The sequence below is a fragment of the Lemur catta genome, chromosome 13 (genome assembly GCF_020740605.2).
Source record: "Lemur catta isolate mLemCat1 chromosome 13, mLemCat1.pri, whole genome shotgun sequence".
Taxonomy (NCBI): Eukaryota; Metazoa; Chordata; class Mammalia; order Primates; family Lemuridae; genus Lemur; species Lemur catta.
The window spans coordinates 21,183,675-21,202,538 of record NC_059140.1 but is presented as its reverse complement, the minus strand read 5'-3'; the positions used below and the strand labels follow the sequence as shown (position 1 = coordinate 21,202,538).

Below are 18,864 nucleotides of genomic sequence, written 5' to 3'. Positions count from 1 at the left end.
TTGGTGGCTTAAAGCAACAGATACTTATTCTATCACAATTTTGGAGGCCAGAAGTCCAAAATTGAGCTGTCAGCGGACCACACACTCCCCAAAAGCTCTAGGACAAGCTCTTCCTTGTCTCTTCCAGCTCCTGGGGGTCCCAGGCATCCTTTGGCTTGTGGCACCATCACACCAGTCTCTGCCTCCATCCTCACATCTTGTTCTCTTCTGTCTCTTCTAAGGACACTTGTCATTAGATTTAGGGCCCACCCAAATAATCCAGGATGATCTCATTACAAGACACTTACTTAAATTACATCTGCAAAGACCCTCTTTCCAAAAAGCTTACATTCTCTGGTTCTGAGGGTTAAGACAGGAACATAGGCTGAGTGTGGTGGCTAATGCCTGTAATCCCAGCACCTTGGGAGGATGAAGTGGAAGGATTGCTTGAGATCAGGAGTTTGAGACCAGCCTGAGCAAGAGTGGGGCCCCGTCTCTACAAATATAGAAAAATTAGCTGGGCGTGTGGTGCACACCCGTAGTCCCAGTTGCTTGGGAGGCTGAGGCAGGAGGATCCCTTGGGCCCAGAAGTTTGAGGTTGCAGTAAGCTATGATGACGCCACTGTACTCTAGCCTGGGTGACAGAGTGAGACCCTGTCTCCAAAAAAAAAAAAAAAAGGCAGGGCATATCTTTTGGGGGCTCTCATTCAACCCACCATACTCTCCTTCTGGTCTTTGACTTAGGCTCTTGTTCCTACAACAGACTCACCAGCTCTCAACTCTTAGGGAAGCTTAGACTTTCTGTCATTCCACTTGGAGCTAAGTAAGAGAGACTTGTTCTCCGGGTATCTTTCAAGCCTTTCTCCCTAGACCTCTCAGGCAGCTTCCCAGCTCTGCCCAGGCTGCTCCTTGTCCATGAGGGGCCCCAGCAAGGCTCTTTCCCCAAGTTCAGACAAGAAGTGGGGTCAAGTCTTGGATGTCAAAACACACCCAGATGGGTACCAACACGGCTGGCGTCCCCAAGTGTGGTGCATTGCCACCTCCCATAGAAACACGCTTTCTCTCTCTCTCTCTCCCTCTCTCTCCCACCACTCCCCATTCAAGCCCTTTTGTCTCTCTCATGCCCCATCCCAGAAAACATTATTTCCTCTTAGCAAGCAGAAATGTGCAAGAAAGTTGGAGGGGGCAGGGTGGGGAAGGCAGCCACATATGTGTGAAGAGGGACAACTAGAAACTAAACCCTATCAGAGTACGGCAAATTTAGTTCTATAGCATCTTGAGCACTTAGATTTCTGAGAGCCCATCTGGGCACATGGGTTGCGAGCATCTCCTGAACTCTGCTTAGTTAACATTGTGAGACGCTGATAAAGATCCCAAGGATGCGCTCCCAAGGTACCAAGGAGAAGGAAGATTTCGGCAGGACGAGAACTGTGAGAAAGGCATTCTGGGGGGTGGGGGCATGCAGCTTGTTGGGGCCTCGCCAGTGGGTGAGTCTGGCCAGCGCCTGGCTTCCGCGGGGGGGGGGGGGGGGGGGGGCGCGGGCGGCTCAGGGGCTGGAGAGGCAGGCGGGGTGGGCAGCCGGTCTGAGTGCCACAGAGGGAAGTCAGGGGACGTGAGAGGGAGGCTGAAATAGTCACAAAGCGATGGCATTAGTTTCTTCTCTGTTAAATTTTCCCTTTAAAAAGTTCTTTTTTTATTTTTTATTGCATCCACTTTAAACTGGCTCATTGAATCACTAACTAGATGGTATTAAGTGCAGTTCAGCCAAAGGTTATTAGATGTATAGTGTCTTCTCACCTTGTTTTTTTTTTTTTAAGTATATTTCATACATTTTTCTTGGAGGAAAGAGAAAAAAAGCCACCCTCAGAGCAGAGGTCAGAGACAGCCGTGGGACGCTAGGGGCACTTTCTCCTCGTCATGGCAGAGTCTGGTTTTCGTGGTGGATGGGAGAGGGACAGGCTGGGGGAGGAAAAGCTCTGGCTCTGCTGGGAAGACGCTGAGGGGCCTTGGCCATAGGAAGCCCCCGGCTTACAGAATCGGGAACAAACTGTTGGGGAGGGGTCACCAACAAATGTAAGAACAACATAAGAGAAAGTTTAAAGTTTGCTTTAAACCAGCATAAGACCTAATTTTATTCAATACATATCTTTGAATGTTTAGGCATTCTTGTTCAATTAATGTGACAACGCAATGGCAAAGGCAGAAACTACTTAAAAAGAGGAACCAGTTGGAAAGCCGTGTGGGGAGCTTGAGTTTCTTCCTGAAGCTTTGTTTGGACATGGACTTTTAGCTCGATTCTTGTTTCCTTGCCCCTGGCATGGAGGGCACTGTGATAAGGTGACAACTTGGCACTTGGGGTGAGAGATGACTTAAGTCTGGTCTGTGGCCTTGGATGTGTCTTTGGAGATAGAAGGTTCAGGAGATGCAGGGTGAGTCTGCAGCTGATTGCCAGGGAGTGAGAATTACTTTGTCATTCTTTTCTCAGACTCTAATAAGGTGACAATACTACTGCGATAAAGAAATAGAAGTCAGAGGAGGTGGCAGCTTGGTTTCCATCGTATTTAATTTACATTGTCGATGATACAGTATTTCCCTACAAACCCAGTGCTGTGTGGAATTGGACCGAGAAAGCAGGCTGACCTGGGTGTCAGCCACTCGATAACACACGGTACTGACAGTCCTGGGAGTGCGTGACAAATCCTAATTCTGCAAGCAAGAACCAGTTCTCTGGGTGTTTTCATTTGCTCTGTTTCTATAGAAAGCTGAGGTAATACTCATTAATAATCTGAACCCACCACATCGATGTCTGCATCTTATTTTCAGTCCGTGTTCACCCACTACAAGTGCCACATGTGCTGTGCCAAAAGGTTTTCCATAGCCATTAAATGTGATTTACAGGTTTACATTAAAATGTTATTGATGTAATAAAAGATTTTTACAGGGACTTGCCAAATTGAATCACAAGAGCTTCATCATTCGTATGAAACACTTTTACTTTTATATTTGGCCAGTTCTAAATTATGCAATCAATTTGCTTTGCATTATTTATTTTCTAATATTTACATTTACATAATTTTTAATTCATAATATAGCACGGCATACTATGTCACTGTTTTTTTAATGACACAATTTTAGGGGAAAAAAGGCTAATGACATACCCTTTCATTTCCTTTTTTTTTTTTTTTTTTTGAGACAGAGTCTCTGTTGCCCTGGGTAGAGTGCAGTGGCATCATCATAGCTCACTGCAGCCTTAGACTCCTGGGCTTAAGTGATCCTCCTGACTCAGCCTCTCAAGTCGCTGGGACTATAGGCTAATTAATTTTTCCTTTTTTATTTTTTTATTTTTTAGTAGAGATGGGGTCTCACTCTTGCTCAGGCTGGTCTCACACTCCTGAGCTCAAGCAATCCTCCCACCTCAGCCTCCCAGAGTGCTAGGATTACAGGCATGAGCCACTGTGCCTGGCCCATTTTTTTCTTGAAGTTTGTTAAAGTACATGTAAACTTTCAACACAGTGGTGTTTACTTTGTGCAATGCTTTAAAAAAAGAAATTCAAATATATATATTTTTTGTGCATTGGCTATTTGCCACTTTTAACAGGTCTACAACATTTGATTATATTACTATGCAAAATAGTATTTGTTCTACTGTGTAATATACAACCGATATGGCCATCTTTTATTTTGTGATCAATATTGATACATTAGGCATCACTGATTTCAATGAAAAAGTAGAGAGTAATAAAATATTTCAGGTATCTAATTCTTTGTTTTGCTCAGGTTATAATGCCCGGTCCCAAGATATTTTTAGCATTGACAATGCATTCCGTGTGGAAAATGCCACATACCAGGTCTTCTGAAGCCTGGGAAACCTCTTTCCCAGAATTTTTATGAATGATATGATGGAATTTTGACTTTTTTAGCTCAGTGGATTTCAAAAGGGTGATTTTCCAGTTTGAATATGGTGCCTGCCCTGGAGTCTTACAGTTCCACTACTCTAAAATTCTTTATTACTCTTCTCATTCTCCAACTTCTGCTTTTCCTTCTCCCACTCCTCTGAAAAATCGCAAAGTTACCTGAGCTGAGGGTTGGCTAGGTATTTGCTATATTTAAGTTTGATACATTTAACTGCAGACAAAAATTTGTTTTTCTTCCATTTACCTATAACAAATTTCAGTCAAATTCAATAAATTACTGAAATAGTTGTGTTTATAATTATAATTATTTCCTCCAATTTTGTTGCGACACAAATCATTCTGTCCAATGCACTATAGTTCTCATTCTCTCTATATAAGAATCACTGTTGAATTCGCATGATTTGGACTGCTGAGTTATGGTTTATTTTTGCAAAAGACAGCCTTATCATCTAGAATGGATTTTCTTGGTTGAGAATTTCTATTGCTGTAGCAGTAACATATCCTATGTTACACTCTTTCTAACTGCATATAGTCATGACCTCATCCTATATATGTATATATCTTTCTCTTTTCATTTTCATTTCTTTTCATAAAGCTTGTTTTTACTATTTTTTCTTTATATAGCTTAAAGATGGCCCTTTAGCTGAAATGTCACCTTTAATCTCATTTCTCTACTCTGAACTTTATTAATAATTTCTACTTTTAAATTATTTTTAAATATATAATAGAAGCACAACAGAAATCAATGTCCCACAATCTTGAGGTTTTTTTTTTTTTTTTTCCTTTTTACCACTTATAATCACACTACCCTAAGCTGTCTTGCAGCCTGTAGTGTGAAATAATTTCACTTTTTATATGGGTCAATAAAAAGTCAAATGTAATCAGAGCAGTGTAAAATGGGATACGTTCAACACAGATGCACTTTTAAATGAATGCTATAAAATCAAGTTATTTAATTTATACTTTGGAATGTCCATTTCTGTCAGCAAAAAATGATATTCTCAGCAAGCTGCTGCTACCTAGGCAAAATCAAGAGATTGCTGTGTTAATTTCAGCACTTCAGATGTAGCAAAAAGACTATCCACAATGAACACTTAATTACATTTTCTCTCTTTTCAGTATTCACATCACAGGGCTTTCCTTTGAAACAATAATAAAGGGAAAACATTGCAGGGGGGAAAAAAAAGAGTTTTTCAACTGGTTAAGTCTTCATAGTTCTTATCCCCAAATCATTGGCAAAAGTGGGGAAAAAGATGAATTTAACAAGCATTTTGTAAACTGCAATCAGTCAGGCCAGAAATACCGAATACATACCTGGCAAAAAAGGGAGATATTTAAAGGGACAATAGATAATGGTTATGAATATGCATTTGCTGTGCACTTAAGGTTGATTTTCACTGGGGCCTGACAAATTGGTGTCCCCAGGGGTGATGGAGTAGCCTGCTGTTCTTTATTTCAGAACGAGCTGCAGCCAAACATTTTGTTTTTTTGCTGCTTGGCACATGCCTGTCCCTCAGAAGACTAAATCAGGAACTCACCAGGCTGTGCGGCACCACTGGTCAGCGTGAATAAAAGACAAATCAGAGCTTGTATATTTATGTAGACTTGTGTTTTGTTTTTTTTTTCCCCCATTTGGATTAAAATGATTTGTAGTATTTAAAAAAAAACCCATACAATTAAACAAAACGCTCACTTAAGTAAGTTCAAGCCTAAAGATAGGCTTATGGAATAAGTTTAACTAGCACAAGTTCAGTTTTTAAGGGCATGCAGTGTGTATTTGACACAGGCCTGTAATTTTCAAGCACATATTAAAATATTGATCCACAAACCATCTTTAGCTGTTTTACTGCCAATATTTTAAATATTTCTTGTCAGGTAGATTCGAAACAATGGGGGAGCAGATGTTTGTTATGTGGGCATTGATCACAGCGCAAGTAGCAATGTGCACATGTCTCTTCTATCACTTGCAGCATTAGGTCTTGAATCACAGGTTTTATATATGTGTTGATTAGTTGGTCTGTGTTTTACTAGTGCTAACTCCCTATTTTTAATAGTTGTAGGCTCTAGAGGACATGGATTAAGCTCTTTCCCACTTTGGCCAGGATGCAGATTAGTACTTATGCATAGTAGCAGAAGTTCAGTAAAACTTTACCAAGTCACCTGATAGAGCCCATTATAGTAACTGTCAGTCTAAGAACATACAGGAAAAGAAAAACAACTGCCGATCATATTTTAAGCAAAATTTCCAGTGGACTGGGGAAATAACTTCAGTACCAGACTTTTGGGGTAGTATAGAAGTGATAATCTTTGCTTTAATTTAGTTATATGGTGTGTTTTCTTTCATTAAATCAATTATTTCTCATTTAAAAATCATGTATAAAGTAAAATGTTTTCATAGTTATACCTTTTTTGTTTTAGACTTCATAATCAGAGAAACCAAGTAAATATTCTCAAGCTTTAACTTTTTCATGTAAATCTGGCTGAGAAAAATTGGTTTGAGTTTTATTCAAACAGTGTATTTCATCTAGCTTACGTGATATATAAATAGTAAGTTGACACGTGTTAAAGTCTCCAAGATGAAAAACAAAACATTGTAAACAAGTAGAAAAAGATATAGGAGAAGATTTTTAGTATTTTAGAGTGGAAAAGAATTTCTTAAGCAGGAGTTCAAAATAAATACAGAGCATAAGTGAAAAACTGAGAGTTCTGACCTAATTTGATCATTTTACAATGTACACATGTATTGAAATATCACATTGTACCCCATAAATGTAGTAGTCCTGCCTTATCCAAAGCCTTGCTTTCTGTGGTTTCAGTTACCCATGGTCAACTAGGGTCCAAAAATATTAGGATTTTTTGAGCATGGGAGAGAGAGAGAGAGCACACTTGCAAGTGAGCCCATTCACATAACAACCTTTATTTGTTATAACTATTCTATTTTATTATTAATTATTGTTGCTAATCTCTTACTATGCCTAATTTATAAACTGAACTTTATCACAGGTACATTATGTATGACAAAAAGCATAGTATATCCATGGTTCAGTACTATCAATGGTTTCAGGCATCCACTGGGGGGGGGTCTTAGAACATATTCCCTAGGGATAAAGGAGGACTATTGTATATATGGTTATTATTTGTCAATTAAAAATAAAATGGAAATATATAATGTCAAAAGACATCATAGACAAATTAGAATAACAAAGTGCTGCCTAAGAGAGGGTATTTGCAACATATGTAGTAGTCAGGACATTAATATCCAGAATATACATGCCACTTCAACAAATAAATTTTAAAAAGACAAACTAGTTTCTAGAAAAATAAGTACAGTGAATGGTTGGGTGAGTCACAAAGAAGATAGCGAATAATCACATGAAGAGGTTCTCCCTTATTAATAATTATGGAAATGCAAACATGCAAGTTAAAGCAATTTTATGCCACTGTTCACTCACATTATCAAAATCTTAAAGGGCAAACAACATCAAGATAAGTGAGAATGTAAGAACACAGGAGTTCTCAGCCACTACACTTGGGAAGGTAAATTAGTTTGCCTATAGAGCAGGAGTCTGCATTTTTTTTCTTAAAGGTCCAGACAGTAAATATTTTAGACTTCCAGGCCCACAGGGCAACATCTAGGCTATTATGTGGCTACTTACTTACATAACCATTTAAAAACATATAAACCACTTTTAGCTCATAGGCGGTATAAGTTTAGGTGGTAGACTGGATTTGGTGTCTGGGCTTGCCCCTTGTATAGAGCCATTATAATGGGCAGTGTCCAAGACCTAGGCATTTTACTTCCTGGCATATATTCCAGAGAAACCCTCACACTAGTGGACACAATTTATAAATGTATTTCAGCATTATAAAAGTAAAACCTTGGAAAACGGCCTAAATATCCATCAGGATGGAAACGGATAAACAAATATGGCATATTCAATTTGTGGACTAGTATATGACTCTATAATCATGACCAAATTAGTTTCATGTGTATTATGATAAAAAGATCTCAAAAACAATATCTGGTGAAAAACTGAACTACAAAATATATGTAGAGTTTGATAGCATTTGTTCTGAAAATTGCTGCTACCAGTGATTGGTAAGGGGGGATGGACACACATGACCGTATATAACTTGTCCTCTGCACGGAGTCCGGACATTACAGGGAGAGAAGTGTGTAAAGAGACATCTCCCCCAAGGATGGCCACCAGTTCACTAGAGCAGAGCCTCCAAAACTAATAAAAACCTTAATATTAATCTTTAACATTTATGGTATAAAATGTATTTAGATGATAGCCTATATATTTTTAATGGATGCATATATGTGGGGGAAACCTCTGCATTTCATTGATTTTAAGATGCACATTTACTTTCACATTTTAAAAACTCTGCAATAAGGGTGCACCTCATCATATATGTGAATAGTTCAATTGTTTTTTCCTTAGTATTATGCAAAATGAGTCTTCTTTTAAGTGACAGTATGTTAAATTTAGTGAAATATGATTTAAAAACTGGAAGATGACTTATCATAGTCACTGCGTGAGGGAAGGGAGGAAAGAAGGGAGAGGGGAGATTGGTCCAGGAAGTGACATACATGCTACTTTAAACTGATCAACAATACTTTACTTACAGAAATTAAAAACATATGAACTAACCTAACACAATTTTAACATTTATTAAAATATAGCTTTAAACGCACATATCATCTTATTTGAACTTACAGGAAGTCATTTTTGGTAATAGCTACATCATCCTCTTATACCACGGCTAAAACATCCTCAAAAATACAAAGTTAACTCACATATAAATGAGAACCTTGGAAACTAGGTGTGTTATACATTATAATCCTCACTTTCATGTATAACACAACATAGAGATCAACGAAGTTAGTAATGGAAATAACTTTGGAAGAAAAGTCACATATCTAGTGACCAGCAGAACTAGAATCTGAATCTAGATTTTAGGACTCCAATCCCACACTCTGGTACTATACCACATTTACCAAACTGTTCTCATTGATATGTACACTTTTTAATTCTCAATTGCTTTAAAGATTAAAAACAAATTGTGAATAAAAGAACAAGTGATTTCAATTTTTAGTTTTAACTTAGAACTATTTTTTGAAAATCACAATGAAAATAAGTTATAATAGGTATTTGGGGCAGATACTTAAATCAGTAGACCAAAGGAGTGGAATTAGAGATGGGTTTTCAAGTTGTGCTCTATGGATTCCTAATGCCTCAGATAAACCCCAAGAGACCTTGGATATGCTTAAGTGTTCTATAATCAATGCCAGATTTGTAGCCCATAAAGAAGATTTAGACTGCCCAAGAAGGCTATGTACCAGTTTTAACATTTTGTTTCATGGTATTAGTGACCCAGCAGAATCTCACTTGGAAACATATTGCATTACTAAGTAATTTACTAGGCTAGATAGTTTTTTCTTCCAGCTTTCATACTTTGTGCCTCTGATTTAAGAATCAAACCTATTTCTGAGTGTAAAAAATCTGCACTGAGAACAGCAAACAATTATATCGTTTTATTAGGAAAACAATTTGCTATAAAAACAATGAGATTTATATTTCCCTATATCGATGATTTCAGTCAAATCTATCCTGCATTTAACCTACAATCAATAGTCTCCATGTTATTCCATAGTTTTACAGTGACAAACACAAAGTGGGTGCTTAACAAACATTAGTTGAATTCATGAATGAATGAATGAATGATGGATGGATGGATGAATGAATGGACGAATGAATGACACAGACTTAAAAGTCTTGGAAGGAAGGATGTAAAGACCCCAGGGCTAAGTGTTGTGCAAACACCAGCACACCAGATTCAGCTCTGAAAGCCAGGCCTCCATTCCTACTGCCCAATGTTCATTCCTTTTGTGAATATTTTAAAAGTCAACTCCACGTAAAAAAATGCCAAAACTATTTCTATGTGGTTCTACTGTTCGAACCCATGACTGTACACCTCATAACAATGTATTCTCATAAACTTTTTGATGGACATGTCTCAGTTTTGAAATCTTTTGTCTATAGCGAGCACAACTGCTAAATTAACACATCTAGTTTCTCAAGAATATATTTAATGCACAGATATTTAGAATTGGAAGTGACCTTAGAGAGCACACGTAATTTGCTTTGTTTTAGTTACTCTTTGGAAGAGGCTGGACTTGATGGAGGCACTTTCTGTAGCAACTTTAAACTTCATTATCTAGGGAAGCAGCCAGTAGCAAGACTACAGGCCAAAGCCAGACCAGACAGAACTGGGAACACTGTGGCCCTAACATTTACACTCTGTGTGACATTGGGGAAACTATTAAACTCTTCTGAGCCTCAGTTTCATCATCTGTTAATTGGGAACATTACCTAACTTGTGTGCTCCAAAGAATATGAATAATATTGTGAAACATTTTGCCAGATAATAAATAGTAACAGTTGTTTTTATTCATGTGTTCCTGATAAATGGTAACATTTGAGATCTTAACTTGAAACTTTTAACATAATATTACAGCTTAGATTTGCTTCTTAAATATGAACACATTCATTATATGGGGATGTGCCTTTGGAATTAGAAAGACCTGTGAATTACATACCATAGTATGTTGTTTAGCAACTTAGGCTGCATTTTGCAAACTTTTTTCTTTGTTTTTAACAGAAATACATTGAAGAGAAAAATCTGCTTGTGTGACAAAAGTCAATTTTACCTGGACTTTAGTATTCAGTTTTCTTGTGCTTTTATATTTGCAGCTATGTGTTTTATTTTTCTCCCATATTTTTTTTTTCCAGTTGCATGTAGCACAAAAACACTGTGTTGATTTCTAATTAACTGACTGCACCCTGAGGTCTGCAGCTTCTGTCGTCAGTTTAATTACAGCTGTGAAGAGGATGTGGTGAAATTGAAGAGGGTGTCTCTACATGATAAAAAAATAATAACATAGTTCTGGTTTGATCCTTAGATCATTTAGGTGTGATTGCTTAGGGATAGTTAAATCAGTATGTGAATGTGAGATTTTCATTTTGTGTTGCCTTGTTTTCTCTCTCTCAAACACTTGTACCTGATGGAGACAACTTCTAGCTTAATAAATCACGGAGTTTGTTGATTTGCAGAAATTTAGAATGGAAGGGATCCCATCCAACTGCACTACCCTACACTTGTCTTCTGGCTGTCATTTTGAATATGACAATAGGCTGAATATCTGTGAAGGCTCATCTCATTATGAATTCCAAGACATAATTGAAAAGAAATGCTAAACTCACCAGAGTGGCAAAGAGATGATAGAGAATGAAATAGATGGCAACCACAGGTGCCCACATATGTCCCACAGCATTTAGAGTTTGGTCCATTACGTCTACCCATCCTTCCTGGGTTAGGATCTGGAACATGGACATAAATGCCTACAGAGGAAAAGAATGGAGCAATTAAACACCAGCTTCAGGCCTGCATGCAGTTTAAAATTAGTATTTGGTGTTTGGGGACTTTGATCTCAATATTACTGATTTTTATCTGATTGCTCAGGGGAAGAACAGTCTTGATTCAACAGATGGGGAAAAAGCTGAGTGCAAAGATCTTAAATAGGTGGTATCTACCTATTCAGAGTGGAAAACTAAAATAATTACCCTGAATTAAAATTAGGCTTGTTGGTGGTAAATACTGTTGAACAAAGCAGAAAAAAATTCAAGATCTTTGCTTATTTGTCTTCTTTTTTCCCTTTCAGCAAGCTATTTAACATTTCCAACAATTTTTTTTCTCCTGCTAAGAGAAACTTATTTTTATAGTGAATTACATTTGATTGTCTAATGCATATCAGAGAATAATAACCTTAATTTTATTTTTCTAGTAAACATCTATACAATTATTTCAGCTATTATTTGAAAAATATGTGACTTTCTGAAAAAGAAATATTTCTAAATGATATTGCCATGCTGAGCAACTTGAAGACAAACACATTTTTCATGATTTTTAAAAAATTTTCAAGGCACAGAGTCAAGACCATGGAAGAAGCCAAGACCAAAAAAAATAGAGCATTCCAACAAAAGCCAGCCAAGTTAAAAGTCTCATACTCTTTCTGCCAAGATCTTTGGCTAGCTCCATTCTTACATGTTTTTCTAATTAAATATATGAGAATATATGCAATCTCTGACTCGTGTATCCTATACATATCAGTGGTCAATAAATACTTCTTCATGAGACTCTATGATAATGTCTGGAAAAAGCTGACAATTAGAGTCTAGTGACTCTTTAAAAACATCTTTATAGGCTTCAGTACAATGAAGACATAAATTGAATTCTCAGGTATTGGGATTTTAAGAAATAAAGTCCAGGATAATACAATGATGGACTGAGCCCAAGATAAAAGCCTTGTTACACTGATAGGATCTCAGAGTCAAAAGGGACCTGAAAGATAATCTAATCTGATTCTTTCTTTCTGAAGATAAGGAAAATGAAGCTCAAAGATGATAAGTGATTAGTCCAAAGTCATTCTATTAATCTGTGACACTAACAGAAGTAGCACCCAGGTATATGACTCCAAAGTAAGTACTTTTCCAAGTATTGCATCCTGCATTCAGTGAAGTCTTATATCCACCCAGACCTAGACACACAGTCATCTCTTTTAGAGTAATTTCCTTTGGTTGGGATAACTAATTTTTACAGAAGTATGATGTTAAATGCCTAAAACACAGTGGACCTATTTAGATAAAGAAGCAATTAATTGTTAAATGAATCTTGAACTCCACTTACCCTTTGTCCATGTGTGTAGCACTAATCTTTTCCTTGAGTTAACTTTTATATAATTTCATTATCTTACAGAATGTTTTGCTCATGAAAGTATGAAGTATGTTGTTATTGATGCTTGACCCCAGCATCATCAAGGTCAATATAATATTCTCCTTATCAAGGTACCTAAGAGAAGGCTACACTCTGCAAATATTAGCTTTATCTCCTAAAAATCCTTTTGAGGCTTTTTCAAAGCATCATTTAACCTCGTAAGTAGGCCAGAATTTATCACTGAGAGCAATTATTTTTTCACTGTATTTTTTTATGTTGAATAATTTTTTAATTTACATCCAAAGGTGAGGAATACAAGTTCCAAAGATGATTCACATAAAAACATCAGATTGCTGCATTTTCTTCAACAAAGACATCACCAGTGTGAAAGCATGTGTACGTCCTAAAGATTCAACAGCGATAGGTGAAGAGTCTTAGTGCCTGCCAGCACAAAAGGACTTTGACTGCCTCTGCTTCTCTTTTCCCACATGTAACACAAAAGCTTGTGATTAAGCCCAACAGATTCAGTTTTGATATCTAGAGACCAAAAAATTCAGGTGTACCTTTCTGCTGTCTTGGGCAGAAACCAACTTGATTTGTTTTCATCTTCTGCATTATCTTTGAGGAATACTCAGCTATTATGCGTTCAGTAAATGCTCAGGAAAGTGGAGCTGTGGGATTGTAATCTGTGGTTGTGAGATAAGCAATGCGGGCAACAGCACTGGGGTTATCTTCTACTTTTTCAGAGTCTCAGAAGACAAAACAATCTCATTTCCACACAGCTCAAACCACCTGGAAATTCATATTGTGAGATGCTGTGAATTATATTTGAGAGCAAAGCTTCCTGCTACAATGGAATTTGTATGTTTTTGGTTGCTTACATGAATAGACTGATGCAAGGCCCTGACATTAAATACGTCTATTACGTGCTGAAAATTAACTTGTGTCCTGTTAAAGGTGCCTCATCAATTTTGTTGAGATTTTACCCAGAAATTTAAATTCCAATGACAGTTTGAGATTGTGAATTTTTTTCTTTTTTTTTTTTTAATTTTTTTTTTTTTAAGACTAGTCAAGCGCAGTAGTGAGGAGGGGGGAAAGTAGTAGAACAAGGCGTTCAATCTGTAACTGACTGTGAACAATCAAGTGAAATAACTCACTACCTTCGGACCAGCCGAGATTGTGAATTAATGTACTGACTTACATGGTCCAGAGGGCCTGCGTTCCTTATTTATTCCAACAAGGATTTAGTAGTGGCTACTAAAGATGTGGAGTGCTGGAGACTGAGATGAGTAAAATATCATTTCTTCTCTTAAGAAATTTATAATCAAGAGGGGAAGAAGAAAATGAACACAACTAACTCTAAGAAAAGGAAGAATTAAAAATATGGTGTCTAAGAAAAATATGGTAAAACTACACCAAGGAGAAACACAGAAGAACCAATTTATTCCTCTTGGGTGAGTCAAGAACAGTTCTGAGAAAATGATGACAATGAACCTTTGTAATGAAGATGAGGAGTTTCAATGGTGGAGAAGGCAGCAATGAACAAGGGCCTAGAGAAAGTTTTCTTTTCTCTGAACTACCCTATTTTTATGTCATCCATTTTCCTATCCTGTTGACTTTTTTTTCTCCTTATTGGTTTCCACCTGCTCTTATTTTTTTTTGTTTTTCTGTTTTTCCTGTATTTTTTTTTTATTTCAGCATATTATGGAGGTACAAAAGTTTAGGTTACGTATATTGCCCTTGCCCCCGCTCCTCCCCCAAATCAGAGCTTCAAGCATGTCCATTTCCTAGATGGTGCGCATCGCACTCATTATGTACGTATACAACCATCCCCTCCCCGCCACATCTGCCCGACACCCAATTAATGTTATTCCTAAATTCCACCTGCTTTTATTAAGGTAAGAAAATCCATCTTTTATCTGTCATAGATGTCTAATGTATTTTTCCCTACACATTTATCATTGCAAAGATAGATTTTAAATTTCTGTGTGGTCTAATCTGCCGTTCCTTTTATTTAAAGTGTGTTTATTTTGCTTAAAAAGACTTCCCCCACTGCAAGATTAGATATAAATTTACCCATGGTTTTATGTGGTAGTTTCACACTATCCTTATTTTGTTGTTTTAAACATGTCGAACCTGAAATTAGCTGTTTAAATCAGTTTAAATTTAGAATTTATTTTGGTATAAATAATGAGATAGGAATTAATCCTCATTTTTTTCAATAGGTAATCAGTTGATTCAACACAATTTAGTTGAATGAATATCTTTTCTTCACTAATTTGAAATATCCCTTTTATCATATATCAAATATTCACATGCTTATGGTTTTATTTCTAAAGTTTCTGTTCTTTTCCATCAATATATTTCAGCTCCAATTTGCCTTGTAATTGTACATTTTAATAACAGGTAGAGTTACTAGCCTCTACTCATAACGATTTGTTTTCAGAATTTTCTTATATATTTTTATATGCTACTTCCTCTCAAAATCTTATTATATTCATTGGGATTATATTAGATTAAGAAAAATTGATATTGTTCTCAAATTATTTCCAATCTAGGAGAAAGGAATATATTTCCATATATTAAGTCTTTATTTGTGATTTGCAACAAAGATTTTTTCTTATATAGTTTCTGTTCATTTCTTGCTAAGCTTATTCTTAATATTATTTTTCAAAATTTTAATCAAGGTGATGCCATGCAATTACAACATTGGGTAGTGAAGAAACTTAATGAGAGCAGCAGTTTTATGCCTATCTCAGTCCACCAGAGGCCGCCATCTTTAACCATTTTTGTTTCAACTTATGGTGGTGCCACCCCTATTCCTATTCAGTATTTCTTGATTTATCCACTTTAGACATAGATTTCTGCTATGACATTTGAAGATTTTGTTCAGGCACAACCTCACTCCTCATTTCTTTTAACCACTCCCAAATTTTTCACGGAAATCTCTATTTCTTGTCCTATCAAATCAGAAGCTTGACCCCTCCTGGTGTAAGATGAAGGTGTCAGCACAGCCACCCATCCGGTTACCTCTTCTCCCTCCTTTCATTTTCCATCTTTTGTCATGTGTACATTTCCATCCTCAACTTTGGCAATATTTACACTTTGTTTTTCTATCATAATTAGGCCTTCCATGCTTCTCAGCAAGTTGGTAATCAATAGATTGGTAGTCAATATATTTGCTATGAAAACATTGTTCACTGGCCAGGTCATTGTAAGATTATACTTCTTCCTCTGAGGCTCTGATATTATGACACACATGGTACTAAAAGCTGTGTTCAAGGTTACACGAAGTCCCTTTTTTACTTTCCACTAAGCACTCAGAATCTGGCCTAATTTCATTCACATTATTTGAATATCACTTTTTAATACAATTTTTGGTTTTGCTTTGATTTTGCTGAGATTTTCTGATTGTTTTTCACATGTTCCATTGGGGAAAGAAATATATTCTTTCTTCCTTTAACTTCAAATAGCCTCCAGATTCTCATATAGTTTACCTATTGTCTGAAATATATCCCATTCTTAACTATTAGGAACCATTTGATTCTTACTCTCATAGATATTTTCCTTGGAGTCCTCTCACTACCTGTTTTAATTTGGACTAAATTCTTTCTAGAACTGCTTCACAGTTGCCATAATTTCTATTTGAACTTTCTTATCTAGATCTTTTATTCTCCCCAATACAGTGTCAGAGAATTATTCCAGAATCTTATCCCCAGTCATTAGAGTCCTTTTTCAATTTGTTGGCTGGATTTTCTCCTCTGTGTTTTGCTGTCTCAGTCTGAGCTGAGGGGTTTGCAGAGAGAGAGAGAAGTGTGAGGAGAGGCTGTGGGCACTTATGCTTGAAATATCCAGCCTCAGGTGTTTCCCCAATTCAGGTAGATTCAGGAAATCTTTACTGAAGCCAGACCTAATCAGTCTTATGAAGTGTTTCCTTCCCCAAATTTACTGCCCTCTCTCCAGCTATCATTCTGACCTCACTGACCCAGGTGAGGGCAAAGGCAATGTGATCCTGTTGGTTTGGGTCCTCCATAAGGGGTGTAGGACAACTCCTGGGGCTCTCTTCATCCCGCCTCATCCTGAGCCTCCTGTCCCCTTGAGGATTCTAGTTTCTTCTCTTCATACTTTCATTATGCTACCTTTTTGTTTATAGTGGGAGATAATTTATTTTCAGAAAGTAGGATATTTTGCCTTCACTCTAAAGCCTTCATCCAAGCTGGGAAAAACAAAAATGATGCAATCTAGCAGTTTGCCTTGCCTCTGGAGCAAGTGACTTCTGCGAGTGAGAAGTTCACATCATTTTGTGGGGCTCTGCATACCCCCTCGGCCAGCACCTTCTCAGATCGAGGGATAGGAGTATGTGTTTTAGGATTTGCTTTTTCAACTTTATTTCTTCTCAACTTCTTTTTCTAGGAGACAGGCTTAAGAGATGAGCTTAGAGTGTTCTCATTGCCTCTCATATTCTCTCTCTCTCCCCCAACTCCTCCTCCTTCTTCTTCCTCTTCTTCTCTTTCCTCCTAGCTGCTATTCAAAGAAAACGGCATGAAATTGCAACACTTCCATTGTGTGGTTAGGCTGGTGTAATATTTTTCTGGGTTGTTTTATTTATTTTCTTAGGTTTTAGGGGCAGGGGAGTCTGTGATTTCACTCTATTTTGCTATTTTACCTCTCAAGTCCAAACCTACACATGTAAATAGGGATAAACAACTTTGTTTACAAGTGCTATTTTGTTTGTTGCTAGTGACATGATCACATATTACACATCACTATACAGGTCAATCACTGTTAGTACTGCAGGTGCCCACCTGCTGCTGACTGAACCAGGTGTGGGCAGCTAACCTGAGAATGGTCCAGTTTGTAGACGAGGGGAACTGGAACAAGCAACTCTACTTCATTAGGAAAACTGAATCAGCCCAAAACCATCTATAATGAATTTCAGTTGAAAACTACAAAGAAAAATCACCTTGTTGCCATAGAACCTGGAAATGAACAAATGAATGGAGATTGGCCTACAGCTGAGTAGGGACAACGGAGGAAAATTGCAAAGTCAGAGTTCCAAGCACACTGATGTTCCAAAGAAGCAAAATCTCTGAATGAGCAGACGTTAAGTAAGAAAAGAAAATGCATTGAATAAAGAGACCGAGATGATTTCCACCTAATGGAGAAGAAAGATTTTGAAAATCATTAGCTTAGTGAGTTCCTATTTCTAATTAGAGTGTATCATGTTACTCAGATATAAGGAGCAAAACAAAGGGTGAGACCCAGAGAGTGGCGGGTGAAAACCACAAGAGGAGAAGGTGAGGAAGTGAGAGTCACACAGATGGTACAGGCGCAAACATGTCTAAAAGCAGAGAACAAAGGTCTCTGAGTCACCAACCAACAAGGCCAGAGCACTGTAGCGTAGGGCCACAAAATCAATGCCAGCCCCTCTCAGGCTCCTTGGCTGGTTTCTCCTCAATTTCCTGATATTAAATATTGCAGAGCCCCAGGGCTGGAGCTCAGATCTTTTTATTATATCTCAACACTCAACCTAACTAGTTGATCTCTTCCATTCTAATGCCTTTAATACCACCTATGTGCCAACGACTCCCACATCTGTACGCCCAGCTCTAGCTCCAGAACCAAATCCTCATTTCCACTTGGACGCCTAACAGGAGTCCCAAACATTTGATGTCTCAAATTACACTATTCACACACTGCTCCCAAACCTGTCCTTCCTGCACTTCTTCCCATCTCAGAAATGACAAAACTATTCTTTGAGTTATTCACGCCAAGTACCCTGAAGACATCTTTGGTCCTTCTCGTATCCTCACATCCTACGTTCAAGCTGTCAGGAAATCCTGCTAAGTCCAACCTTAGTTCTTGCTCTCAGCTCTGCACTTGTCCTCAATATCCCCTTGGTATTACCAGTAGAGCAGGTAGTAGTTTTCCCCTGAATTGCCTCACATTTTTGGGGCTGTATTTTCTGGTCATAAACTGAGATTGGGAGACTTGGATAAAAATAAGACCACCCAAAGAAGGAAAAAAGGGGAATAAGCAAGTGTTTCCATGGCTTCGCTTTTCTTCCTAACATCCCTTGAACATCAAACTTAGGTGGCCTGGGCAATGTCCCCTATGCCAGGATTCCATCCGGGCCACTGAGGACCCAGACCAGATCTTCAATGGCAGAAAATCCTTTTCTTTCTCAAGGCCA

The 18,864-nt window shown here is 37.6% G+C and overlaps 1 protein-coding gene across 2 annotated transcripts in view; it reads right to left on the bottom strand.

Annotated features, from left to right (window-relative positions):
• The window catches only part of NALCN (sodium leak channel, non-selective), a 320,738-nt gene that overhangs the window by 108,378 nt on the left and 193,496 nt on the right, over positions 1–18,864 (bottom strand). For both annotated transcript variants that reach the window (XM_045567531.1, XM_045567532.1), the window contains one exon: positions 11,162–11,299. In XM_045567531.1, the coding sequence (XP_045423487.1) occupies positions 11,162–11,299 (138 nt within the window). The remainder of the gene's footprint in view (positions 1–11,161; positions 11,300–18,864) is intronic.